General features: G+C 40.2%; 1 protein-coding gene and 1 pseudogene across 2 annotated transcripts; one reads left to right on the top strand and one right to left on the bottom strand.

Moving 5' to 3' along the window:
* Positions 1-886: 886 nt before the first annotated feature.
* Positions 887-24,024, bottom strand: CCNJ (cyclin J). 2 transcript variants are annotated; one of them, XM_059660915.1, is made up of 6 exons: positions 23,884-24,024; positions 23,178-23,287; positions 12,921-13,131; positions 4,848-5,147; positions 4,601-4,760; positions 887-3,982 (listed from the first exon to the last, which is right to left on the bottom strand). In XM_059660915.1, exons 2-6 carry the CDS (start codon positions 23,244-23,246, stop codon positions 3,571-3,573), a joined length of 1,152 nt encoding a protein of 383 aa, XP_059516898.1. In that variant the 5' UTR covers positions 23,247-23,287; positions 23,884-24,024; the 3' UTR covers positions 887-3,570. The 2 variants fall into 2 exon arrangements, with proteins under 2 accessions (XP_059516898.1, XP_059516899.1); XM_059660916.1 differs by having other exon boundaries at positions 4,601-4,724.
* On the top strand, positions 16,368-16,489 carry LOC132215023 (U6 spliceosomal RNA; annotated as a pseudogene).
* Positions 24,025-26,155: the final 2,131 nt, after the last annotated feature.

The following is a 26,155-nucleotide window of genomic DNA, read 5'->3' as shown; positions in this document are numbered from 1 at the left end:
ATGTAGAGCAACAGGAACTCTCAATGCTTGTGGGAAGGCAAAATGATACTACCACTTTGTAAGTTAGTGATCCTGAAATCAAGATAATATTAAACTGAATTCTAGACTATACAATTCCAATTGTTTCAAGTGTGCTAGTCATATCAAGCTCAATATAAGCTGCTTATGGCTAGGGAGGTAAATCTTTTATCATGAACTTGAGAAGGACAGTTGTTGATGATTAAAAACATGTCACATGGGATTCAGAATCACCTCAAAGTAAAGCTACCTGTCCTGATTTGGAATGCTTATTGCTGTTTCTTAAATTCAGCCTTAAAGATCATTGTGTACTGATTCTCGTAAGGGCTGTGGCTAAACCCTGCCACAGTATTGTAGAGCAACTGACAATACAGAAGACTAATTTAAAAAATGCTTTCTAGGAGTGTGAATTCCTAACCCACACACATAAACCTGTGAAAATTTTACTCTTCAGAAAAAATTATATCTAAGTTTTAAGTTGAATTAGTAGCAAATAATACTTAAACTTAGGTGAACAGACCATTATCACTCACTGTTGACCCTGTTCCCTCTCACACTCTTGACTATTTTCTTTGAATTAGATTTCAATTTTCTGAAGCTTGCGTTGTTTAATTAGACACTGCTAACATACAACTAACTGGAAGCTCAAAAGCCCCAAAACTGCGTTCAATATACTTTTGTGAGCTTTGATGCTCAGTGTGGAAAACATAATGGACAAATGCTTCCCACCACTACAGTTATATTCTATATCTAGATGCCTCTTAGCAAGTATCATCGTGATTTCAAATCTGACTTATATGATGACATGGTTCAATGAAGATGCAAGTATACATCAAATTTACATTTAAAAAACAAAACACCAAAACCATTTTATTGAAAACTAGTTTTATTTTAAAATTAAGTGCATAGCACTCATCTAACTCCACTGGTGTAGACTTTAGCACCATACTCGCCATTTGCATTTTAATGTTATAACAGATACATTTGGTTTGCAGTCTGTATTTGAGTAGTGTTTATTCAGTGGACTTTGGTAAAGCCCTTTATACACATCATTAATCTCTTCACAGTACACATTTAATGATGGTCCAGTAATATATAAAAAAAAAAGAAGACCTACTTTAAAGACTAGTCAATAAGTTAAACAAAACAAAACCCACATAACTCCCCCCACCCACACCTCCCAAAGCTAGCAGTTGTGACTTGAATTCATACTGAAATCTAATGTTTTAAAAATAGTTCTGGTTCTCCAACAACCCCATCCCACCCCACCCTGGGTATGCAGCAATAATAACCAATTATTTTATTCTACCCCCCCCCCAAAGTAATCCAGTGTTCTTTAGCTTTTTTAAATATAAACTGGGAGTGGGTTATTATAAGCTTTTTAAAAAGGCATATTCTATAACAAGAATGACATTTAAACCAATCAATAAAAGCATTTGACAATACATTAAATTACGATAGGCACCAGTTGTTGTTTCAAGTTGGGATCTCTATCCCAGTATCTTACATTCATAGTATTACTGAGGTAGTTAAAACACTGAAAATTGGACTCCAGGTTGCTGGGTTCTGAATGTGAATACTAAAGATATATTCTAATGAACCCACTTTCCCCAAAATAATTCAAGTTCTCTTAAGGTAAGAACTACCAAAATTCAATTAGCAGCCTTCTATAAAGAGGAAAAATGATGATACTTTCAGAAAACAATTTTCATGCTTGAAAACTGCCATGTAAGTGTTCTTACCTGAGTGGTTTTTAATTTTTTATTTTTATCTACCAGACTAATAAATCCACATCATGCCCTATGTACTCTAATTATAAAGGTTACCTCTGTTTTAAGGAAAGGACATTCTCTAAGAATTCACACTGGCAGAAGCCACCCACCCACACATCCACTGGAGCCATCTGGATCAGTTTTTGAGTCCCTTCCCTTCCTAACAGAAGCCATTTGGCTTGTTTACTGAGACTCTTGCTGCATACCCACATCTTTATGTTTGTCTTCAATGCATATTGTGGCGGTCGCCTACCTGCCATGCAGTTTCCCTTCTATTCAAGTGCTATCTTAAAAAAAAAAAAAAAAAAAAAAAAACCAACAAAAAGACACACCTTACTAATTTTTAAATCAGAAAGCTTCCCTCCACCAAATCTCTCTTCTCCCACAGATAAGAGCACAATGTATATAGTTTCAGTTATTACAATGATTTTTCTTTTTATGTTTACTCCCTCCAAACTCATTACCCTCAAATTGCCCTTGCTGTAATGACTTATTATTGCTGTTTTCACTCATTACCAGTATAGTGAAAAGTCCCAGGGCAGTTTCTGGGGCCAATCTATTGAAAATGGCTACTGAAGTTTAGTAATCAATACTCTTGCCTGCTTATACTGACTAGCTGGACACAAAGGTTGCTTATAAAACCTGTCTTCCATGTAACAAAGTGCTGTTCTAGCACAACCTGAGAACTACCCTGGCCACATTCACTTAAAAAGAAACCTACAAAACTTTATTCTAGTACTGACATTTTACAGTTATGCCTTCCCTTGAAAAAACTTCTTTAGAGTAAAATCAAATCTGAGTATCTTAAAAAAAAAAAAAAAACTTCTTTAGAGTAAAATCAAATCTGAGTATAAATCATTGCACTGAGAAATGCAAAATCTATATATGTATTATGAAGGATAGAAACCACCATTTCATTCATTCAAAGCTACAATTATGTTCTCATTTGAAAATACATCCTAGCAGGAGTATTTTAACCTATGTTATAAAGGTAGCTCATACTAAAACATTCCCAAAACATGTTGCATTACAGTTAAGTGTTTCCAAGTAGTACAAATTCCCTGAGATAAATGTGTTTTAATTCTAAAGATTTGAGGTTGGTCACTTAGGGAAAAAAAACAATTTATGGCCATGATTTTAAGAGATCTACTTCATCCTTAATTTTAGTACATAAATCAGGTACCTATACCATCTTGTGATAGGAAGTTATATAGAATCATCTAAAAAATTTATTTTTACTGTACAGATCGGTATGGCAATTCATGAGTTTAAACTTAAGTCAAAAAATCACTTGTAGAACAAGAATATAACTCAAAACTGCAGAATAAAAAAAAAGGACCTCTTCAAAAATTAATACTGTAACTTTCCTTCATAAAAAGACTGTTTGGCAAGTACACAGACAACTATTAATCTCTGACAATATAAGCCAACATTAGGCGCAGAGCCCACCACAGGTCAACTTTCAAAACAGCAAAATGGATAGAAACTGTCCAAATTTTGTTGTATTGAATATTTTTGAAATACTTGGACCCTCAGCAGGGGCTTAAAATTTTTGTCATGTAGCTATTTAAGAGAATTTGACATACATACTGTTAAAGTGTGTGCTTAGTCCTCCCGGTATTCATGGTGCATTCAAAAGGATATTCAGTCTTCCTGGTGCTGCTATTTAAAGAGTTCTGATGCAATTTGAATCCCTTTAGAGAAGTTTACAAAAAGCTGGCCCACAGCTTCAAGTCACAAAACAGTCTGGATTAGGTGTTACCATTACCATCACACAAAATCACCTTTCAAAACATGGAGTAATGCAAGGGAAATGTTCATTTAGCTGATAACTCCGGTTATAAGAAACATTTAGACAGGGCTTAACTTCCACTGGTATTGCCAGTGACATCCCAACACCAGTCTGCACATGCCCAAGGCCCTGAACACTAGTCTGGAACCCAGCAGGACATGTCTGTAGTGTGTAAGATGAGGTGTGTGTGGTAGATACAATCTGCTGACAGCTTGGTTGCTCTGATACAGGATGGCGATACTGCAGTGAGGTCTGATGCGTCTGATGGAGATACTGAGGTTGTTGAAAGTGAACTGACCGAGAGGGCTGGGATGTTGTCTGGAACACACTTAGTTGTGCTGGCTGAGGTACTGCTTGTCCTCTTTGTTTGTTTGCTTCTTTCACATCATTATCATGAGCACTACAACATGGATTGAAAGGAAACTGCTAATGTTATCTGAGAAGAATTTGTAGAAAGTCATGCACCACCCCCAACTCCTCCACAGCTGACTCCACAGACAGCACCACTATACCTAGAAAGCTGTCACTGTAACCACAATTTCAACAACAGTGAGATCTCATTTATCCTTCTAAGAGCTCCTTCCCTTAGTACAAACCTAGGGAACCGGCTTCTGGTAGCTTTAAAGATTATTTCTAGCTTGGGAGATATATCTACAATAAGCAATTGTAACCCCTACTTTGGTGACATCCTGGGGCTCAATGATTCAAAGATGTGGTAATGAAGAGCAAAGCAAGATTTGCCTGGACTGATCTCATAACCATGGGCTTGCACCAGAGCAGCTTCTTTCCTTATCATGTACTCAGAATCATACTAGCAATGGCATCAACCTGGATAACAGCGAAAAGGGGCTCCCTTTCCACCAAGTATCACTCTTACAACAGCTTGTTCATGGCAGCAAAAGCTATCAGAGCAAATACCCTAAAAGCTCCATGCATTTGAAAAGTTGCTTTTAAGACCCCTTATACATGAAGAAAAATATTTATGAGAAATTGCAAACAAAAGAACAGAGAGGCTTACATCAATAGCCGTTCAATGCACTGCACTAAGAAATCCCAGGAGTAAGCAGTAAGACGATGAAGTCTTGTAGGCCACGTTGGAGAAAGACGAAGTATAATCCTTGAAGAAGCCACACATGCAGCAGCTACTAAAGAAGGTGCATAATTTAGAAAGGCATAATCTGTGGAGACATCAAAAATGAACTTAAGCAACAGAATACACAAGTCACAAGCTCACAAGTCACTTACTGGCATCCACAACCACTCACCTTGCAAAGATACTTCTAGGAAGTAATCTGCATACTTGGCCATGTAGAGTTTAGTTTTTTCCAAGCAAATCATTGGCCAGCCATCATGAAGATCTGTTTCGTGTACTGCTTCAGAGAGATAATACTCGATGAAATGGGCAGCTGTTGGAAGGCAGAGGTTCCACTGAAAAGTTTCTAATAATAATAGTTCCATATGTAGCAAATTTTGTTTTGTCAATACTAGATTCATATTAGTCATACAACCCAGGCTGTTGAGCTGCTCTAGCTTAGGCACACTATCTTCTTTTTCTTCAAATTTACCTTATAAGAAAAAGGGGGAAAATAGAGAAAATATTAGGCAATGATCATTATAGGTCTAGTCAAGTAAATGGAATTTGCTGCCTTTTATTACAAAGATTTAGATCCAAAGACATTCTTTCCCCCACCTTGTGCCAGAACTCTGTGGTTGTCATATTTGCATGTTTTCTCTCCCAGTGCCTCTGTCCCCCCCCGCCCCCACTTCACCCTCCACTAAAAAAACTTGAACATGTAAACATTTTTATCTAAGTCCTATTGTGTAACGAAAAAAAGTCACATGAGTGCCAATGGAAAAAATAATTCTCTGAAATCTCACCAGCTGATTTTTTTCAGGCAATTTCTTTGGGTAGTTGATGGAAGAGAATTCTTTTATTTGAACAGAAGAAAGTTTAAAGGACTTAATGTCATAGAGTTATCTCAAGTCAAAAGTAGCTAAGTTTCAAGTGTTGTTATCTCAGCATATTTTCAACACAATCTCAATACCAGAGATAAAAGGGGGGGAGGGGGGGGGCTGGATGAATACATAACACAAGCATTCTCAGTCCACAATTAAACACACACACAAACAACAACAACAACCACCACCACCACCCTACCCCTCTTCTTCTGAATTCAAAACAAAAACCTAGTTAAGTCTTTTACCAAAAAGAAGGGGTTGGGGGACACTTTATATACACTTTTTTATCCCTTTACTCAAAGCAGAATAGGAGTAAAAATGATCTGATGACAAAACTTCATTATTTGAAGGCATTCACTTTTTTTTTTTTTTTCCCCAGGAAATACTCATCCTTATGTACAAGGTAAGGAATATAATTCCCTTTCCATCCCCAGAATATTTTTTTTTTTTTTTATAGAATACATACCCTCTTACACTTTAATTTCCAAGCAAGTGTTTTAATATATATCATTCATTTTAGGTATTTCTAGAGCCCATGGCTGGAGAGAATTCAAACTATCGAGTACTCTTATGATTTTCCAGATGCACCAATAGATTAAAAGAGTTGTCTTCAAGTCTCTTTGTTCCATGGTGGTCCATAGGAGAAGAGAAATTACAACTAAAACCTTCTACCAACTAGTATTATGTTCTATTTTACGATAAGGTTTAAAACAGTCATATTATATTACAATTATAGATTTTTCACAATAGCTTTACACTTATACTTGTTCAAAATGATAGCTATTAGAATGTTACATATTACATAAAAATTTTTGTTCTACTATTATAACTTTTCCAATATATTTGGTTTCCTAGGAAACATTATAATTTTATTTTATCCATTTAAAAACATGTTTTTAAGAGCCAGAATGACTGCCAAAGCAGTAGAAACTAGATGAGTTTCCCTTCCACAAGAGATGGGTTTATACCACACATTGAAGTTGTTACAACAAATGGTAGTGGCCAGGGTCACTCAGTCCACATGCTTAATGTATTGGAGCCAGAGGGGTTTGTTCAAGTCAGCCTGCCTTAGGGCTAGGGAAGAAGTACTGCTGACTACCTCGCTCTTTGCTTAGGGAGGGGGAACTAGGGTAGAAGCTTTTGTCTCCTATGGCAAGAGATTGTAAGATAACGTAAAGAAGAAAGCCTAAAGAAGCATTTAATTCCTCTTTTGCTCCAGAAAAATTGAACTTTAGATCTAAACTACTCAACTAAATATTGTTGCAGGTAGGAGTTAACAAAAAATATTTTTACATAATTCAAACTTTTCATAAATTTAGATACTCCTTCCCAATTCAAATCACATAGAGGTGAATCTCACAAGTTTTCCCAATAGCATATACTCAGTACACTTCAAAGCACTAAAAATGGTCCTTATGACATAGTCATCTAGCATCATCACTGCATAGCGATATAGGAGAGGAACCCACTGTCCTCAGAATAACAGAGTGGAATTCGTCAGAGTAGAATGACCTATGAACTTAGTTCAGTACTTCTGGATGAATCACTAAGGCTTTCAAAGTGCCCTGCCATTTGTGCAGCAGCAACAACATTGGCAGCATACCTCAAAGGAATATTGTAAAAATTAATGGGTTTACTTATATCATGCTTGAAGTTCCTTTGAAGAAATTAATATACCATAATTCAGTGTTTAAGTCAAGGATCAAAAATGTTTCACATTATCCACTTGAAACTTTCAGCATTGAAAACAACATTGTGTATGACCAAATTCACAGCTTAAGAAACTAAGATAGTGAGGTTGGCCAATTCATTTAAGTAAATTGAGCCAAACTGAAAACGGAAGCCGAAAGAAAAATATACGTTTAAATTCCCAAATCTAAAAAAAAAAAAAAAAAAATTCCCAAATCTGCACTGCTAGACCAAAGGAACTGCACTGGGTTATATGGGGACAACAACTACCAGAATAGACAGACTTCTATATTATTAAACATCTATGGGCTTTCTATATTTATAAAGTACTTGGCTATTACAAGTGTGAAAGCCTTTGTATCTTGATTCACAATGTTAAAAATAAATTGCATATGCATAAATAACCATACTTTGGATTTTAATTCAGGTTTAAGTGTTTTTTAACTTTTTAATTATATATAGGGATATAAATACTCAGATACAGGGGTATTAAAGGATTTCAAAGTGTGTGACAGCAACAATGAGTACCTGCATTCATAGCCATAGTTTTTGTTGTGCTGAATGTTACGTCCTTGGATATTTTAAATGTATGTATCCACAAAGCCCACAAAGCTCAGTTTCTTCAATTGAAAGGAAATACCAGAAGCCATGTGATTATATTGATAAAGGCCCCAAACAGGAAATAAGGGCACAGGAAATTCATGTCTGCTTCCCAGAAAATAAAGAATTAAAGGACAAAGAAACAAATATCAGGTTGTCTTTCCTTTATAGGAATTGTTCAAGTCAGCCCTGGATACGAGCATATTTTCAAAGCCAGCAGTGAATGGCAAGTATGTGGTAGTAGGGCAAGGATCTGCTGTCACTGTGAGCTCTTCCAACCTATATTGTGTTCTTTTATTATCAAGTAGGGAAAAATGTCACCAATATATACTAAGAATTTTCACAAATTTCTAAGACTACAGAACAATGAATAAATAACAGGAAGAGATAATTCATAGGAAAAAAAGAGGCTCTATTCTCATTAAAAATTAAGATGTAAATCAAATTAACTGTTAGATACAATTTTTCACCTATCAGATAGTAAAGTAAAAAGCTCTGTCAACCTAGTATTGATGAGCAAGGAGAAGCAAGCACTTGTCACAAATTTTTACTACTAAAAGCCTATACTCTCACTTTTGGCTTCATCTCGTGTCCAAGATAACTTCTTAGTTAACCAGATCTTGAGTAAATTATCAAAAGCCTCATGGCTGAGTCAATGCTCATCACAGAAGCCAAGGAAAGCCAGGATATACATGTCAAGGAGTTAAAATTTGAGAATTTCTTAGGATAAATCGGTCTTTTCTGGAATGAGCCAAAACCATAGGGATTATAAAACAGTTTATGGAAGAGTGATCAATGAGATACTAACATTTTTGTTTTTTTAGTTATCACCATAGGATATGCTTTTCTTGCTTTTTAGAGAGAGTAAGTGAGAGAGAAACATCAATGTGAGAGAGAAACATCGATTGGCCACCTCCTGTACAGACCCTGACCAGGGAATGAACCTGCAATTTAGGTATGTGCCCCAACTGGGAATTGAACCAGCAACTCTTTGGTGTATGGGACAATGCTTCAACCAAATGAACCATCTGGCCAGGACTGTGATGCTAACTTTTATGTTTCAATTTCCTACCTACTTAAAAAAAAAAATTCCTACCTGTTTTTAAACATATTACCCCACTTGATTATCAAGACAACTTTATAAGTAACTACTTTCATTTTACAGAGAGATAATCTGAGACTCAGGGGTTGCTGAAATTCTGTTGATCAGTGAACCAGGAGGTTGCGATTTGATTCAAGGTCAGGGCACAAGCCCAGGTTGTGGGCTCAATCCCCAGTGAGGGGTGTGTGGAAGGCAGCCAATTGATGATTCTCTTTCATCGTTCATGTTTCTATCTCTCTCTCTCCCTCTTTCTTCCTCTCTGAAATCAATAAAAATATATGTATATTTTCAAAAAGATTGCTGAAATTCATATTGCTGACAAGAGATTAAAACGCAGACAATCCATCACTATAATCCCTGGTCTACAACACTACACAACACACTCTAAACAGATAATCTGTAGGACCTTTCTTCCTACCTCTAATAGTACAAACACTCCGGTACCTAGATATGCATTAGTACCTAGGATTTATAAGCTATGCTCCATCTTTGACCAAACTACTGACTGCCTCCCAACCTATTTGATAACTAGAATCCAACTGTCATCTGTAAACTGTTCTTCACTTTTATACAACAGACTGCCATCCCAAAGCAGGGGAAGGGTAACACACAGAATTCCATCATCTATATATATAAAACCCTAATATGCAAATAGACCAAACAGTGGAACAACCGAACAACTGGTCACTATGGCATGCACTGACCACCAGGGGACATGTGCAGAACATGGTGGGCAGCAGGCGGCAGAGCACGGAACATGGCGGACATCAGCTGTGGCGGGATGGTGGAGGTGAGTGGGGGAGCCAGACCAAGGCAGGGCGCCGGTTGCTATCAACGGGTGGCTTCTGACATTCTTTGCTCCTGCGCGCCATGGTCCCGCTGGGTGCTCGCACCTGCTGCTGATGCTGGTCCCGCTTGCACCCGCTGCCGGCGCTGGCCCCACTCACACTCACTGCCAGCACTCAATGCCAGCCCCAATGGCTCGGTGCCGTCAGTGGGTGCGAGAGGGGCCGGCACCATCAGTGTGTGGGAGCAGCAGCAGCAGGAACGGGGCTGCCGGCAGACAGGGGAAGGGAGTGGTAGTAGTGGGGGTAGCTGTGGTGGGAAGGGCTGGGTGGAGCACAGAGGATGGGCTGAGACCTGCCCCTGTGCCCACTGCAGCCTCGCAGCCCACAGTTCCTTTCAAGGTGCATGAATTCATGTACTAGGCCCCTAGTTATTTGAATAAAGTTTATGATAATTAAACTGGAGAGCTGCAATTAGTATCCAAATGTAAGAAGATAGAGTGTAAGAATGTAAGAAACACTAGAATGAACTCCACAAATACAAAGCATATCAGGTACTGAAAACAGGCTACTAGTTTATAAGCATCCTAAGCACTTCTGTTGTAGTAAAGTTACCGACTGGAGTGAGAAGAGATTGCAGGTAGCTTCTAAGAGCCAGCTTCTTTGATTCCTTGTATAGAACTGACAGCTTGAACTCTTTTGAGCATTGCCTACTTGGGAGGGGATGAGACTCTGGGGGATACCTATCTCACTCTCCAGTGGAGAATAATAATATAAAACCAATTTTTCTCTCTTAGGGAAAGAAGGGTTAGGAGGTATTAATAGAATAAAGGAAGGAGGTAACCAACTCTTTCAGTAATAGGTGATAAACAATTCATATTTGAACCACAGCAAATATAAATCCTAAAGCCTAGCTCCTTGAAAATAAGCAAAAAGCAACTACATATTACCATGTAAATCAATATTAAATAAAATAAATTGATCATGACACTTTAAACTAACAGTAATAGACAATTTAAAAACTCCATTCCAACCAACCTAAGATGGTGCACAAATAAAGTATCCTTTTCCCAAACTGTGAAAATTGCAGGAACTTGGAACCAATCCCAAGCATTGCATGGTGGCCAGAATTCTTACTAGATTATTCAACTAGTATTCTCAGTAAACTTTGGTACTAAAATGTTGTTTATGAATATCAACTTTCATAATCCCTAATTCATTAAGTAAAGTTTAGTCACAAATATAAATTGGTCTATAAACTGACTATGCATCATACATAATTTCACAGTCCACCAAGAGGAGTCTCCCACGTGGCCCACACAGCACTTTAAGAACTACAGGCATAGAGAAGGCGGGGCTTGATAGTATTAAAGGATAGCAGGCAAAAATTTATTTTTCATTAATGATCCCAAATTTTAAAAATAACGTAACTTGCATACGTGATTTCCAGCGTGTCTCTACTATAAACTGAGCCCCTAATAATTATTACTAACATTAGCAGCATAACAAGAAACCATTCCATTTGTGGACTCTCACATATCTGATATGCCAAGTATGCGTTTTTCCAATTCTATGCAAACTATTAAACCACAAAAGGCTTCACAGCCAGTGATGAAACACATACAAAATTGTACACATGATTGCTTATGAAACCTTAAAGGTTAAATTAAAGGTTAATTATAAATATACAAGCATTACTTCTCTGGCTTTCTGGTGAGGAGTAGCATGTAAATAGATTAAAGGATAAATGTAGATTTTTCAGGAAGTAGATAGTATCCTGGTAGAATTTAGCTCAAAGTACATGGGAATAGGGTTGGAAGATGGGACTCGAAAGGTGGCTGGGTTCAGATGAAAGGGTCAAAATATTACATTAACGAGTTTCTTCCTTAATCAACAGGCAGTGGGAAGTCTTCATCTATTTATATTCAACTTGGTCCACAAAGGATTTGAAATAACTTATAAAAAGACCTCCAAGGAGACTAAATAAGTAGTTAATTAAGGTCATCAGCTCAAAGGAAGAATTAGGGTAGGTAAAGAAAGCATGAGAAAAAATTAGTACCAGAAATAATACCACAGAGGCCTGCATTTGCTTTTAAGTTTATTTGCAGTAAAAGCACAAAGATGTTTTAGAAAGAACGCAGTATGGGAAATGCTCTTTAGAGAGCAGCCACAATAGACCCCAAACCCTCAAGTTGGGGTTAAAGATAAAGGCAGCAGATATTTCTAAATACTATTTTGAAGTGGGGCTTAGATTTCTAGTATAATTACATAAGTAATATATAAACTACATAATGGATTCAACTCCCATATCTAGTACAATCTTCTCACATTACTAAAAGAAGAAAAACTCCATTTCAATTCCTTTACTCACCCTCTTTCTCTTCAGTTGGGGTACTAACAAACAATGAAATGAGTTACAGGAAGATGTTAAGAGCAAGAGGTACCAAAAAGCCCAATAGCACATTCTGCCTTGGGTAACAAGCATGGCTATATCAGATTCCACTTTGCCGCCTACCTACCACATAGTTGTGCCTATGACATAAGTAAAGACGTCCACATGTGTAGCAGCTGCATGTGAACCTTCAGTTTTTTAAGCTACTCATTATACAATCAGAAGAAGGTATTCTAACAATAGAAGAGTATGGTATCTTTTAGACAGTTTCTCAGTCTCAGCTCTATTGACATTTTGGGCCAGATGATTCTGTTTTGGGGTACTGCCCCACCTCTACCCACTGGATGTTAGTAGCATCTTTTCATGTTGTGATGACAACCAAAACCATTTCCACACATTGCCAAGAATCCCCTGTGGGGCACAGTTACTCTTGGATGAAAACTACTGCTTTAAGACAATGGTTCTCAAGTGGAAAGACACCAGAATCATCTTTGGAACTTTTCAAAAAGTTAAATACCTAGGCCTCATGATGTTGATTCTGGAGTGGCCTAGACATTTATTTCAGAATCTGCAGGATGTATGGCTTAGGCACATATGTTTTTAAAAGACTCCAGAGCCACATTTTAATGTCTAAGAATCATTGTCCCAAGGAGAACTTTCAACACCAAACTTTCTGATAGTCATAAACTGGAATAAATAGAATTTGGTGATATTTTACTGAGTTCTGATATTCACTGATATTTTACATAAATTTATTTCATTTTTATAAACAATAGAAATTTCCAATCATGTAGATCAGATTCATACTTACTTGCCAGAAGCAGACAGGAAAGTGCAACTAAATGAAGCTGCTGGATAGAGATGTCATACCGATCCATAAATAGGTCCAGCAAATAGACAGCAAGATGTCGGGCAGAAGGGCAGAGTGTGAAGCGATTGCTCACAATGGCAATCAAGTCAGCAAAATACCTTCTGAGACTTAGTTGAGGGGACTGGCCTTTATAGGAGGGTAACTTCAGCTCCTAATCAAAAGGAACAACATTTAGTTAAAATAGCCAGTAGCAGAAATGTTCCCACAATGAAAAGATCACTTTTCCCCTAATACATTAGTGTTACAAGTGCCTAAAGCACACTTTTCTTGAATGAAACACAAAAATGAAAACCCCTGGCCCGCTGGGGCTGGACCCCGGCAAAAGTTGAGTGGAAGAATAAGAAATGTCATTTAAAATTTAAACCAAACTTTTCTCCTTATCCTTAATCACCCCTGACATGACCAATTATAGGTGTTTCTTGGATTACAAAATAGATGTACTTAAGCAAAATTTTTAATAAGGGAACCCTATTTTCCCTACCAGCTGCTTTCAGAAAAACATCCTTACCCAAAACCTAACGATACCACACATACACATTCCCTCCAAGAAGCTCAAAGCTTTTGGTTAGAAGGTAACAGATAAATGGACATAATCCTAGTATGTATTATACTTGCAGGGATGTGGAAGGTAGAGACTAGTATTATTCATCCACTAGTCTCTTCTAATTATGTTTCCCTTTCAGCAGTTTTATGATCTCTCCTTTGCTATCATCCTCTCATACACCTAAAATTTTCCCCATTATCACTGTTCAATCTCAGAATTAAATGAACTTGTTTTTTAAAAATTAGAGAAATTCTATTCTATTAAAGTATTTCTAGAACACAGAGAAAGATGGTAAGGTTCTAAGTTTATTTTATGAGACTAGAGGCCTGGTGCATGAAAATTCATGCACGGGGGGGGGGGGGGGGGAGGGATCCCTCAGCCAAGCCTGCCCCCTCTCACAGTTTGGAGTCCTCAGGGGATGTCCTACTGACAGCTTAGGCCCTCTCCCTATGGGGAGCGGGCCTAAGCAGCCGTCTGGCCTCCCTCTGCAGGAGAAAACCAGCCAATCAGGGAAAGGCACCACCCCCATCACACCTTCACTGCTGCTGCCTCTGGCCTCCCTATGTGGGAGGCGAGCCAGCAATCAGGGGAAGGTAACGCCCCCATCACACCTCTGCTGCTGCCACTGCTGGCTGCAAGGCTGCCTGAGCCTCGGCCCTCGCAGCCACTGTGGCTTGCGCAAGCCTTGGCCTGGCCCTCATTGCCTAAGCCTTGGGCCCTCGCAGCAGCAGCCATCATCTGCAGCTTGCCTGACCCTAGGCCAGCCCTGGGCAGCGGCAGCCGCCATCCGCTCCCCCGATGCACCTCCTGGTTAAGTCCCTGCCCACCCGCGTGCACCTCACAGCTCACGCAGCCCCGCTCAACCACACGTGCGCACACTGTGCACGCAGTCTCCTGGTGATGGGCTGTTACAGCATGAGAGCATCATGGTGTGATGGTGTGATGGTGTGACAACCACATAGGCTTTTATTGGTATAGATGAACATAATACCAATACTAAACCTAATAGGTATCATTATAGAAATAACATGGGTATGACCCCGAAAGCACAGGAAAAAAAGATAAATTACACTTTATCAAAATTAAAAACTTTTGTGCATTAAAGGACACTATCAGCAAAGTGAAAAGGCAACCCACAGAATGGGAGAAAATATTTGCAAATCATATATCTGATACAGGGTTAATATCCAGATTATATAAATAACTCCTTTTATATGTACAACTCAATTCAACAACAAAAAACAAACAACTCAATTAAAAAGTGAGCAAAGGACCTAAATAAACATTTCTCCAAAGATGATGTACAAATGGCCAATAGGCACATATAAAGATGCTCAACATGTGTCTCTCTCACATCGATGTTTCCCTCTCTGTTTCTCCCTTTCCCTTCCACTCTAAAAATCAATGTGGGGGGGGGGACTCTTTCCCCTGCCCCACGTGGGAGTCTGTGCTGTGAAATTCTTTCCCCTTTCCCACGTGGGAGCCTGTACCTGTTCTTCAATAAATTTCCACCTTTGCTTAAAGAAATAAATAAAATAAAAATCAACGGGAAAAATATCCTCGAGTAAGGATTAACAAAAATAAGTAAAAATGCTCAATGTCACAAATACTTAGGAAAATGCATATAAAAACCAGTATGAGATACCACTCAAACCCATCAGAATTGCTATTGTAAAACAAAAAAACAAAAAATCCACAAAAAACAGAAAATAAACATTGGCAAGAATGTGGAGAAATTAGAACCCTGGAGTATAGTGGGAATCAAAACTGTGTAGCCACTGTACAATTCCCCCCAAAAATTTAATGTAGAATTACCATATGATCCAGCAATTCCACTTTTAGGTATATACCAAAAAAATTTTAAAGTAGGGACTCAGATACTTGTACATTCATGTTCACAGCAACATTATTCACAACAGCCAAAAGGTGGAAACAAACAACCCAAGTGTTCAACAACTAAGGAATGAATAAACAAAATGTGGGCCCTGGCTGGTAGCTCAGTTAGAGCATCATCCCGATGCACCAACGTTGTGGTTTTGATCCCTGGTCAGGGCACATATAAGAATCAATCAATGAATGCATAAATAAGTGGAACAACAAATCGATGTTTTCGCTCTCTCCCTTCATCTCTCTCTTAAAACAGAATAAACAAAATAAAAACAACAAAAATTAGGTATATACATACAATGGATTAATTCAGACTTAAAAAGAAATGAAATTCTAATATATGGTACAGTACAGATGAACCTTCAAGACAGCATACTAAGTGAAATAAGCCAGACAAAAAAGGACAAAGATTGTATAATTCCACTTGTATGTGGTACCTAGAATGTTCACGGTCATACAGGCAGAAGGTAGAATTATGGTTACTAGGTACTGGAGGACAAGAAATATGGGGAGTTATTGTTTAATGGGTATATCAGTTTGGGAAGATGAAAAAGTTCTGAAGATGGATGATGGTTATGGTAGCCATATGTATCTAATGTCACTAATGGTTTAAATGGTAAACTTTGTTATACACATTTCACAACAATAAGCAAACACCCTAGCTGGATTTGAGCATCATCTCAATGCACCAAGTCTGTAGGTTCAATCTCAAGTCAGGACACATACAAGAAGCAACCAATAGTGCATAAAAAGGTGGAATAGTATGATGAGTACATAAAAAGGTGAAATAGCAAGTTGATATTTCTTTTTCTCTCTTTCCCTTCCTCTTTCTAATATAAATAAAAAACACATACACAAAAATGGAAAAAATAAAATAAAGAAAAACCCCCCGCAAAAATGGAAGTTACATTATCTAACTTAATAAGATTTAAAAATTTAGATAAATTATTCAATGTGTGCTTGCTTCAGCAGCAGCACATACACTAAAATTGAAATGATATAGAAAAGATTAGCATGGAATAATACAGAGAAGATTAACAAGGATGACATGCAAATACATGAAGCATCCCATATTTTTGTGTAATATATAGTGACAAAAGAAGATTTGACTTTGGGTGGTGGGCACACAATGCAATATACAAATGATGTGTCATAGAATTGCACATTTGAAACATATATAATCTTATTTTAAAATGTCACCCCAATAAATTTAATTAAAAATAGAAAATAAAACAATTATCAAAGGTAATTTAGTAGTATATGCAAAGAATGTATGATTAATTGTAGCACATCCCAGGAATGCAAGGTTGGTTTGACATTAGAAAATATCTATATGTATAAAAGGCTTATATGCTAAGTGTCACTCCGCCCATCTGACCAGTTGCTATAACGCGCACTGACCACCAGGGGGAAGATGCTCAACGCAGGAGCTGCTGAGCTGCAGTGACTTGGCAGCGGCGGTTCTCAGGTGACGCACCCCAAAACCAGAGAGGAAGGAGCCTCATTCCTTGCGGGGCCGCACGATTCCACCTTCGTTCACGGTTTATGTTGTTGCTGGGGCACTGTCGGCCCCAAATCTGGTTTACTGTATACTTGTGTTTGCAATCCACACCCTGTATGACAGCAACTTTGCAGAGTGCCCTCTTGCACTCCGGGACCCTTTGAGGGATGCTGGAGAGCCAGGTTTGGCCTGATCCCAGCAGGCCAGGCCGAGGGACCCCACCTGCCAGAGAGAACCCGCTCACTCCGCAGACACCCCCGAGCCACAGTACCACCCCAGGTGTGGCCAGCTGGGAAGGGACCACGGGAGGCTGGCTCCAGGGCATGTCTGGCCTATCTCACCCAGTCACACCCCACTGGCCACCTTCTAATTAATTTCCTTTCAATGTGCACGAATTTGTGCACCAGGTCATTAGTATTAATATAAATCATAATAAGAATTCACACATAAATATGCACAATCACCTTGATAGATACCAAAACAGCATCTGGACAAAAGTAACCCTGGGAGAAATAACAGATGCATATTTCTTTGATGAAGGAAGGGAGATAAAAAAATCTCAAATATAAAAGCCGGCAACTCACTTGGATGTGAAATAATAAAAGGATTAGCATTCTAGTGCCAACTACTGAAATATTATTAAACACTAGAGGCCTGGTGCACAGATTTGTGCACCGGTGGGGTCCCTCGCACCAGTGCACAATCAGGGCCAGGGAGAAACTGCAGGAGGGCTCTAGGGTGTGTGCAGCCCATCTCGCCCAGTCCCGATAGGCCAGACCCCAGCAGCAAGCTAACCTACCAGTAGGAGCGTCTGCCCCTGGTGGTCAGTGCATGTCATAGCTACTGTTGAACGGTCGCTTAGGCTTTTATATATATATAAATTATTCTGTGAATACTAACCAATCCAAACAGAAAGAGGGAAGAAAAGATTTAATTATTGGAAAGGAAAAATCAAAGTTACTCTCAGAAACAATGTTGTTATTGTTTTAGATGACAGAATTTATATTCAGAAAGAAACAAGAAAAATCAACAGGAAAAATAAGGAGCAACAGTAAGAATTCAGTACGATGGCTATTTATAAAATTAATAGAAAACAACCAATAGCTTTTTGTATGCTAAGAGCTGTTTAAAAAATATGTTTCCACATATAGTAATTATAAAAATTAAAACACCTATAAATAAATCTATATATGCAAGTACTATATGAGTATAACATTAAAATTCTGAAGGAGTATGTAACACTTGCATACATGGAAAGACATTCCTTTTTCTCGGATAGAGGACCTATTTTATAACAATGGCATTTCAAATCAGGGAAGAATAGATTAATTTAATAAATATTTCTGATAGTATAAAGAGCTAATTTAATATTTAGAGAACTCAAATGAGTAAGAAAAGGCAACAAATATGAATAGAGAATTTATAGAAAAAATAAAATAGGGTCAAAACATAAAAAGATGTCTCATTTCATTCAAAATTTAACAATTATAGTTTTTCACTTGCCACATTACATTTTATTAATTTTTGCTTATGATATCAAAAGTGGAAATAGGAACTCCCAGTTATTGGTCAGGTTGAAAATATAACATTTTGGAGGATAAGTAGGTAATATAAACTTTTTAAAATGCAGACTGCAGATACTTAGCAACACTAGGCTTAGGAATTTACTCTATATATAAGGCAGTCCTTTGTAGCACCATTTTTAATAGCAAGATAGTGGAATAAAAAGCTTTATGTCCAACAACCTGGTTGGATCCCCAGAGAATTTTGCTGAGTGAATAGAGCCAATTCCAAAAGGTCACATATGTCTAATTCCATTTATATAACTAACATTCCTGACATGACAAAATTATAGAAATGAAGAAGAGATTAGTGGTTGCCAGGGGTTAAGGGGAGGGGGAAATGTGGGTGGAAGGGGAAATGGTGTGGCTATAAAAGGGTAACACAAGAAAATGTCATGGTGATAGAAAATATTCTGTATCTTGACTATATAAACATCAATATCCTGGCTGTAATAACTGTACTATAGTTTTACAAAATGTTACCACTGGAGGAACTGGGTAAAGGATATAGGGGATCTCTCTGTACTATTTCTTACAACTGTATGTGAACCTACAATTATCTCAAAATAAAAGTGTAATTAGAAAAAAGCTTGCCGTCCATCGACAGGAAACTGGCTACATAAACTATGGGACATCGATTCAATGCAGACATTAAACTAAAAGGCAGTAGACCTGTATGTGTTGATATGGAAAATTTTTTAATATAATTTTATTTTTTTATTGATTTCAGAGAGGAGGGGAGAGGGACAGAGAGATAGAAACATCAATGATGAGAGAGAATCATTGATCGGCTGCCTCCTACATGCCCCCTACTGGAGGTTGAGCCAGCAACCCAGGCATGTGCCCTTAACGGGAATTGAACCCGGGACCCTTCAGTCCACAGGCTGACGTTCTATCCACTGAGCCAAACTGGCTAGGGCAGATATGTAAAAATTTGATACACTGAGGTTAGGTGGGAAGAAGGTATAGAACAGTGATTATATATTTGATCTGTTCTATCAACAACAAAAATAATTTGCAAATATACTAATTTACTGGGTATCTTTTCAAGAAAAAACAAAACACGATAATGGTGGTAACCTTAGATCAGGAAATAGTGAGGATTGAGGTATACTCATTTTACTCCTTCTTATACTATCCCCCAATTTTTTCAACCATATGCATATATTACATAAATTTTTTAAAAATTTAGTAGTAGTTACCTGGGACACAGGCTAATGGGCCATTTTATTTTATTACCATAGAATTGTACATCTGGAATCCACAGAACTCCATGAACTAATGTCTTCCCAATAAATTCAACACAAATTAAAATAAAAAAAATGAAATAGGGGATATTACTACAGATTTTGAAGACATAAGGAAAAATAAAGGACTACTACAAAGAACTCTATACTAATAAATTCAACAACTTTGATGAAACAAACCAATGGGCCATTTTATGTTTTTAATTTTTGTATAAAAAGATTTACAAGATGGCTTAGGCTGGCTTGGCTCTTTGAAGATAAAAATAAAAAATTTAATTTTTCCAAATCAAGGGATTTCTTATGTACCCTTGAGGCTTTTCTTTTCTCCTTTACTATTTCTGTAGATCTTTACAATGGTGTAAATGAGTTACAGTTTCAAACTTCACCTATCTTTGCTGCATTACATGACACTTATTGAGCATTATCCATGTAGCAGACACTGTGCTAACCCCATGGATACAAGCTGGAAAATGGTCTCAAGCCTCTCTCTAGTAGGTGAACCAAAATACAGAGATTAGAATATGATATAGTAATCACAGGGTATTAAAGGAACACTGAGGTGAAAGATCTAATCCTGCTCACGGGGTGGGTTGTTGGGGAAAAAACAAAGCCCAAATAGGTTTTCTGCAAAAGAGGCCGGAACAAGGTCTTAAAGACTCACTGGGAAACCGCTGGAAAGTACTGGTGGACTTTATCTTTAACTATGTTAAAACAAAGGGTCATCAACTGGAAATTTTAAACAATGTGTTCAATATATTCTCTTTTTATGATTTTAAATGGTAAAGTACAAGTGCTCACCAGATAGCTGTCAGATTTAGTTGTCTTTTTCCAGGTACTGCAGTTGTACAAGCATGAGAAAATAACCTAGGCTTCTCTCAGCTTACAAGTTTTTTCTGTGTATTCCTGATCCCCTAGAATTGAACACTCTTGTTTCCATCTGCTTCTCAGGATCCCATGGGTTCACCTGTCATCTCCATCTCCAGTCCTCAGCTCACCATCCCAAGTACCACCCCCTTCCAAGAATGGGATAACTGTCCAGCCAAGATGGAAATAAAGGCATAGAAGAAATACTCACAAGTGTAAGTATAATTCTGGGGATGGTTTCTTACAAAACTAGCATTGCTTCCATCTGCCATAAAGGATCCTAAAAATACTCCCCGATGCATCCTAAGACACTAGTATGCATAGCAAAACAATGAGAAGGAAAAGAAAATGACACAGGGTATAAGAGGACAGCTACTGTGTAGGGGGACGGGATAATTGCATGGAGGAAGGTAATTATATTTTACAAAAAAACAGTATAGCTGGCATTTTTACTCCTTCTTACTAGATATAATGCTAGTCACATCAATTATTCCTCTACAAACTTAGCGTGTAAACACCTTTCATGTCTAAATGGCAACTGCACAAAGGAAGACCTAAATTCCAATACTCTGAATTATATGAAACTCCATAAAGGCAGGAATCATGTCTGTTTCATTCACTGTTACCACTCTACCACCTGGCATAGTACCTTGAACATTGTAGGCTCTCAAATATTGTAAATAAATAAGCATATGATTATCCAACTAAATCATTTAAGTAACAGCCTGGAATTAACATGCATTTGTTCAATAAAAGTTCATTTTAACTTTTCTTGACTTTAGTGTATTATAAACGGTGGTCTCTCCAGTTCCTCATGTTCAAGTTTTACTGATAAGTTCTTTATAAAGAGTAGCCACTGTGTGAAATCATAACATTTGGCTTAAAAAATGCTTCAAGATAAAAATAAAGCTAATCCAGGGCACCATGACACAAGTAGCTCCAGATAACTTCCCATGGCATTCCTGCACTATCTTGTCCTTTGATAGTTCAGAAGCAACCTTAGTTCACTTATGTCTAATTCCTTAGATCCTCCCTAGAGCCTAATACACAAAAGCATTCAACAAATTTACTGGGGCGGGGGGAGGAATCCACTTCCAATCTCAAACTGATAAAATTAATGCAGGTAATCACTCAGAATTAAAATTACACATAAAATACCAGAATCAGAACCTATGGGGGGAAAATGGAAATAACCAAGAAAAATATTTTAAGTTTCATGTCATTAAAAAAATATGTAATTAACGTCACCATATACCAGAGCGATAAAGAGCTAACACTTAGAAAAGAAAAACATTTAAAACTAAAACACAACATCTACCTCCCCCCCGCCCCCCCCCCCCAAAAAAAGTATCAGGACAATTTTCAAAGTGGGAAACCTGCAATTCTCTAAACATTCCAGAGAACCATTCCCAGGGTTGAGACTTTTCTGTGGTACGACCACTTACAGGACTAGGATGTATATATTGTGTCTGAATTAATAAGTAGCATTTAGAAACCTCAATAATTAAAAAGGGTACAATTGCAACAATTTAAGTCAAAATTAGGTTTTCTAATTCTCCTTAATCTGATTTTAAAAGTCAAGATATAAATTCATTATCATTTCTGGATCTCCCAATCCAACAGTCAGCATCCTCTTTATTAGAGTCAGCTGTTTTGCTTCTTTCTAATTTTCTATACCGCATGAATGGCTCCTCTATTCATGATGAAACTGATGCAAATTAGAGATCATTTTGGACCTGGTCTCTCTTCTGGTTATCAAAGAGGCAAAGCTGATCATTAAACTGAGATGTGACATAAAGAGTAAAGTTGTTGCTTAAGAACAACAAAACACTTTGCATTGTGCCAGAAAAGTGCCTCCTTTCCCACCCATATCTATTAAGTATATTAGGTCTACTGTCTGCCCTTGATATTTGCTGGAAACAGTAGGTAACTCCTTCTACCTTAAGGCTTTAAGGCTTTTTGTACAGCCCCAAATCTTGGGGTGGGAGGGTGGGGTAGAGAATAACAAGTCATCACTTTCTTAGTGCTCACTATATGCCAATCACTGTTCCAATACACGTACAGCAGCAACTCGTTTAATCTTCACAATCATCCCAGAAGGCACATCCTATTATTATTCACTTTACAGACGGGAAAACTGGGAAACAGAACATTAAGTAACTTGTCCGAAGTCTCACAGCAAGCTAGTGGAAAGGCTGGGGAATTATTTATGGACAAATGTGACATGACACACAGCTGCATACAGCAACTACAGACCAAGGAAGGCTGCTCTGCCCCCCAAAATGATGTCTGCTGGCTTTTTTAAGTATAAGACGAAACCCCTGTTCCACCTGGAAACAACATCAGCATGTCTCTTCACACCTTCTCTCCCCCAACCTACCCGCCCCCACTCCACCCCACACCCCTCACTGAAGCTGCAGGTTCTTCTGACATCCGGGGAAGCCGAGAAGTTCATTAACTTTGAGCCAATAGGCAAACTCGCCTCTTCGGCTCTGGAAACTAGTGGTCCAGGAACCTGACTTTCCAGGGGGCCGAGATTCACACTCAGGAGGCACCAAGCACCCAGGGGGCAGGGCCGGGCACCCAGGTTACCTTGTACCGAAGGGCTTGGTGAATATCAGCAGCCAGCTGTCCCCGCCACCACTGCCCCTCCAGCTCCATGGGACCGGGCGGCGCGCCGGGCCGGACGAGGCCACTTCAGTCTGCAAGACACAGCCCAGACGCGGTCACGGCCAGCTCCCTCCGGACGCCCCCCGCCCCTCCGGAGGGGTGTGACCTCCGGCCACCCGCAGCGGCTGTTCACCTTCACCGGACTCGCCCTCACACCGGCAGGTTCAACCCATCCCCGCCGCCGCTCGGAGGGCCGAGCTCCCTGGCCAGGAGGCACCGGCTGATTCCGGGGAAATGGGGCTAATGGGGACCCCGCGTTCCCACCGCGCAGACCCGGGTGCAAGCTGGAGGAGGACCGGCTCCGTGTGCGGGGTTCGAGTTCTCCCTGAGGAGCCGAGCGACTTGACACCCGTCACAGCCCACGGAGGTGAAAACCTCCCGCGGAGAAACCCGGAGGCGAATGCCCGCCCAGCGCCGAGTCCCCGCAGCAGACGGCCGGGCGCTCGCTCCTCCCCGGAGCCTCCCCGCGGCCCGGCCCGGCCCGGCCCGCACCAGGCCGCCTCCTCCCCGTCCTGAGGGGTGCACGGTGTCGCGCGGCCCCCCGAACGGCGAACAAAAGGCCGGGCCGGGCGGGTCTGGTGTCCGGCGCCCAGCCCGGGCCTGCCGGTCCCGCGGCGGCCTCCCTTACCCGGAACCGAGGCCCTCACAGCCCCAGCCCCGCCGGCAGGCGGGGGACGCCGGCCCCGCTCATGCTGCAGACAGTCGGCCGCCCAGCGCCGGCCTCAACTCGGACCCAGCGCCCGGGCGCTCGCGCCGCCCATTGTTAAAGGACCGGCAGGCGGCTCCGCGTACAAAGCCAGCGCGGGGGCACATGCGGCCGCCGCTGCCAATCTCGTCTCGCGATACAGCGGGGTCACCCCGAGCCGTCCAATCGGCGGCCGGCCGGGCCCAGGTGCCGCTCCGGGTGACGGCTCGCCCGCCGGCGTCGCGCCCCGCAGCATCCCTGGCCGGCCCGGCTCGGCCCCGCGCCTCGCACGGCCCAGGCCCCACACCTCCGCCCGGAAGCCCGCCCGAGCGGTGGGCAGAGGGCGGAGGAGAGCACCGGGGAAAGGGCAGCGTCGCTCCTCGGTCCGGGGCCCGCACGGTCATGCCACTCACCTGCAGAGAACCCTCCATGGCTCCCCACCCTGGCAGAGTGATGGCCGAGCCTCAGCGTGGCGTTTAAAACCGCTCACAGGCCCCCTGGTCGGGGTGGCTCCGTGGTGGGAGCGTGGCACCGAGCTCCGAAGGGTCTCGGGTTGGTGTTCCTGGTCAAGGCCATGTATCTGGGTTCCAGGTTCAACCCCCAGGCCCCCGTCGGGGCGCCTGCAGTAGGCACCCAATTGATGTGTCTCTCTCAGATGTTACTCTCGGTCTCTCAGCTCCCCACCCACCTTTCCACTCTTTGCAAAATCAATGGAGAGAATATCCTCGGGTGAGGATTAACCAAAAAACCACCACCAACAAACCCTTGCATCATGGATTCAGAAGGCCTCTTCTCACAGCAGTCCCTTACATCCTACGGCTGCTTGGCGGAATTATCCGGTCCTCCATATGTGCTCTGGTCATTTCGAAAGTCCCTCAAGCGTTTTCTCTTGTCAAACTCTGCTTTTAAACTCCATCTTAAAACCTACTCCTTCTAGAAACCTGAATAATCTCTTCCCCTTCCTTATTTCCTTTGCTTTAGAGACCCCTAAAAGCTTTGAAAGAAGATGACCTTTAGTGACCTAGTTGGTCAATCCCATAGTGGATGTCATTAACCACCTGTGGTCCTCTTCAGGAAACTACCCAAGTGTGGAAACACTCCAACGTCAATTAAGGAAATGCGGCCCGGCTGGCATGGCTCGGTGGTTGAGCGTGGAGTTAGGAACCAGGAAGTCACCGTTAGATTCCCCGTCAGGGCACATGCCCAGTTGCCGGCTTGGTCCCCAGTGTGGGGCATGCAGGAAGCAGCTGATCAATGATTCTCTCTCATTGTTGATGTTTCTATCTCTCCCTCTCTCTTCCTCTCTGAAATAAAAAAATATATATATTTAAAAAAATAAATAAGGCAATGTGGGTCTAAAATGTGATGAGCAGACATCTAATCAACTGTATTTTAACCTGCTTGGTGAAATATCACAACAGAAGTGGATAGTCAACCCCGGACAGTGATCCTCATCTTTATGAAAATGTAATCAATCTCTTTTAATATTAAAAAAATAAACCATAGAACCCTACCCCTTTTAGTTAGAATCTTTTGTTCCAAAAGTCACACGATAACTACCATAAAGTGATGAATGTATGTTACGTGAACTTGACAATGACATCATACACTTGAAGGACAGCAGCAGATATGTGAGGACCATGCTTACGTGCAGAAGAGCAGGGCTGCAGGAACCAATGGCAAGACAAGGGAAACTCAGAAGCAGAAGTTGGCAGAGCCCAGCCTAGCCCAGCATTGTCTAGGGAAAGGCTGCCCTGGCCTATCTCAGTTGCAGGGTTTCCCTAGAGAGGAGATGGACACAGGCTGAAAGCTCCATGCTATTTATAATGGCATTTAAAGAGTACCCATCTCCTCAGGTTTCAATTCATGTGCACTATGCAACTTTATAACAATAATGTGGCTTCCCAATAACTTAAATGTCCAGGGTTTAAGAACCCTTTCAGGAAAATGGGTCACAGACTAATCATTGTGTAAATAGATAGGTTCTTTTTCATGGTTTCTATTTTGAAGATGTTATTCACTGGGAGATAATTTGTTCAGAAATTTTTCTGTTTTTTGGATTTGCTTCAGATATTGCTCTGATCCTTATTTATTTTTAATATATTATTATTGATTTCAGAGAGGAAGGGAGAGGGAGAGAGAGAAACATCAATGATGGAGAGAGGCTCATTGATCAGCTGGCTCCTGCACGACGGGGGATCGAGCCCAAAACTTG

The sequence above is a fragment of the Myotis daubentonii genome, chromosome 13, assembly GCF_963259705.1.
Source record: "Myotis daubentonii chromosome 13, mMyoDau2.1, whole genome shotgun sequence".
Classification (NCBI taxonomy): Eukaryota; Metazoa; Chordata; class Mammalia; order Chiroptera; family Vespertilionidae; genus Myotis; species Myotis daubentonii.
This window is presented reverse-complemented; position numbering and strand designations above follow the sequence as displayed.

Coding starts and splice junctions, on each gene's coding strand:
- CCNJ (XM_059660915.1), bottom strand. CDS start 23,246: ATGGAGCTGGAGGGGCAGTGGTGGCGGGGACAGCTGGCTGCTGATATT. Junction 13,132..23,177: donor ACCAAGCCCTTCGGTACAAG/GTAACCTGGGTG, acceptor CCTTTTGATTAG/GAGCTGAAGTTACCCTCCTA. Junction 5,148..12,920: donor TTCCTGTCTGCTTCTGGCAA/GTAAGTATGAAT, acceptor TTTTCTTATAAG/GTAAATTTGAAGAAAAAGAA.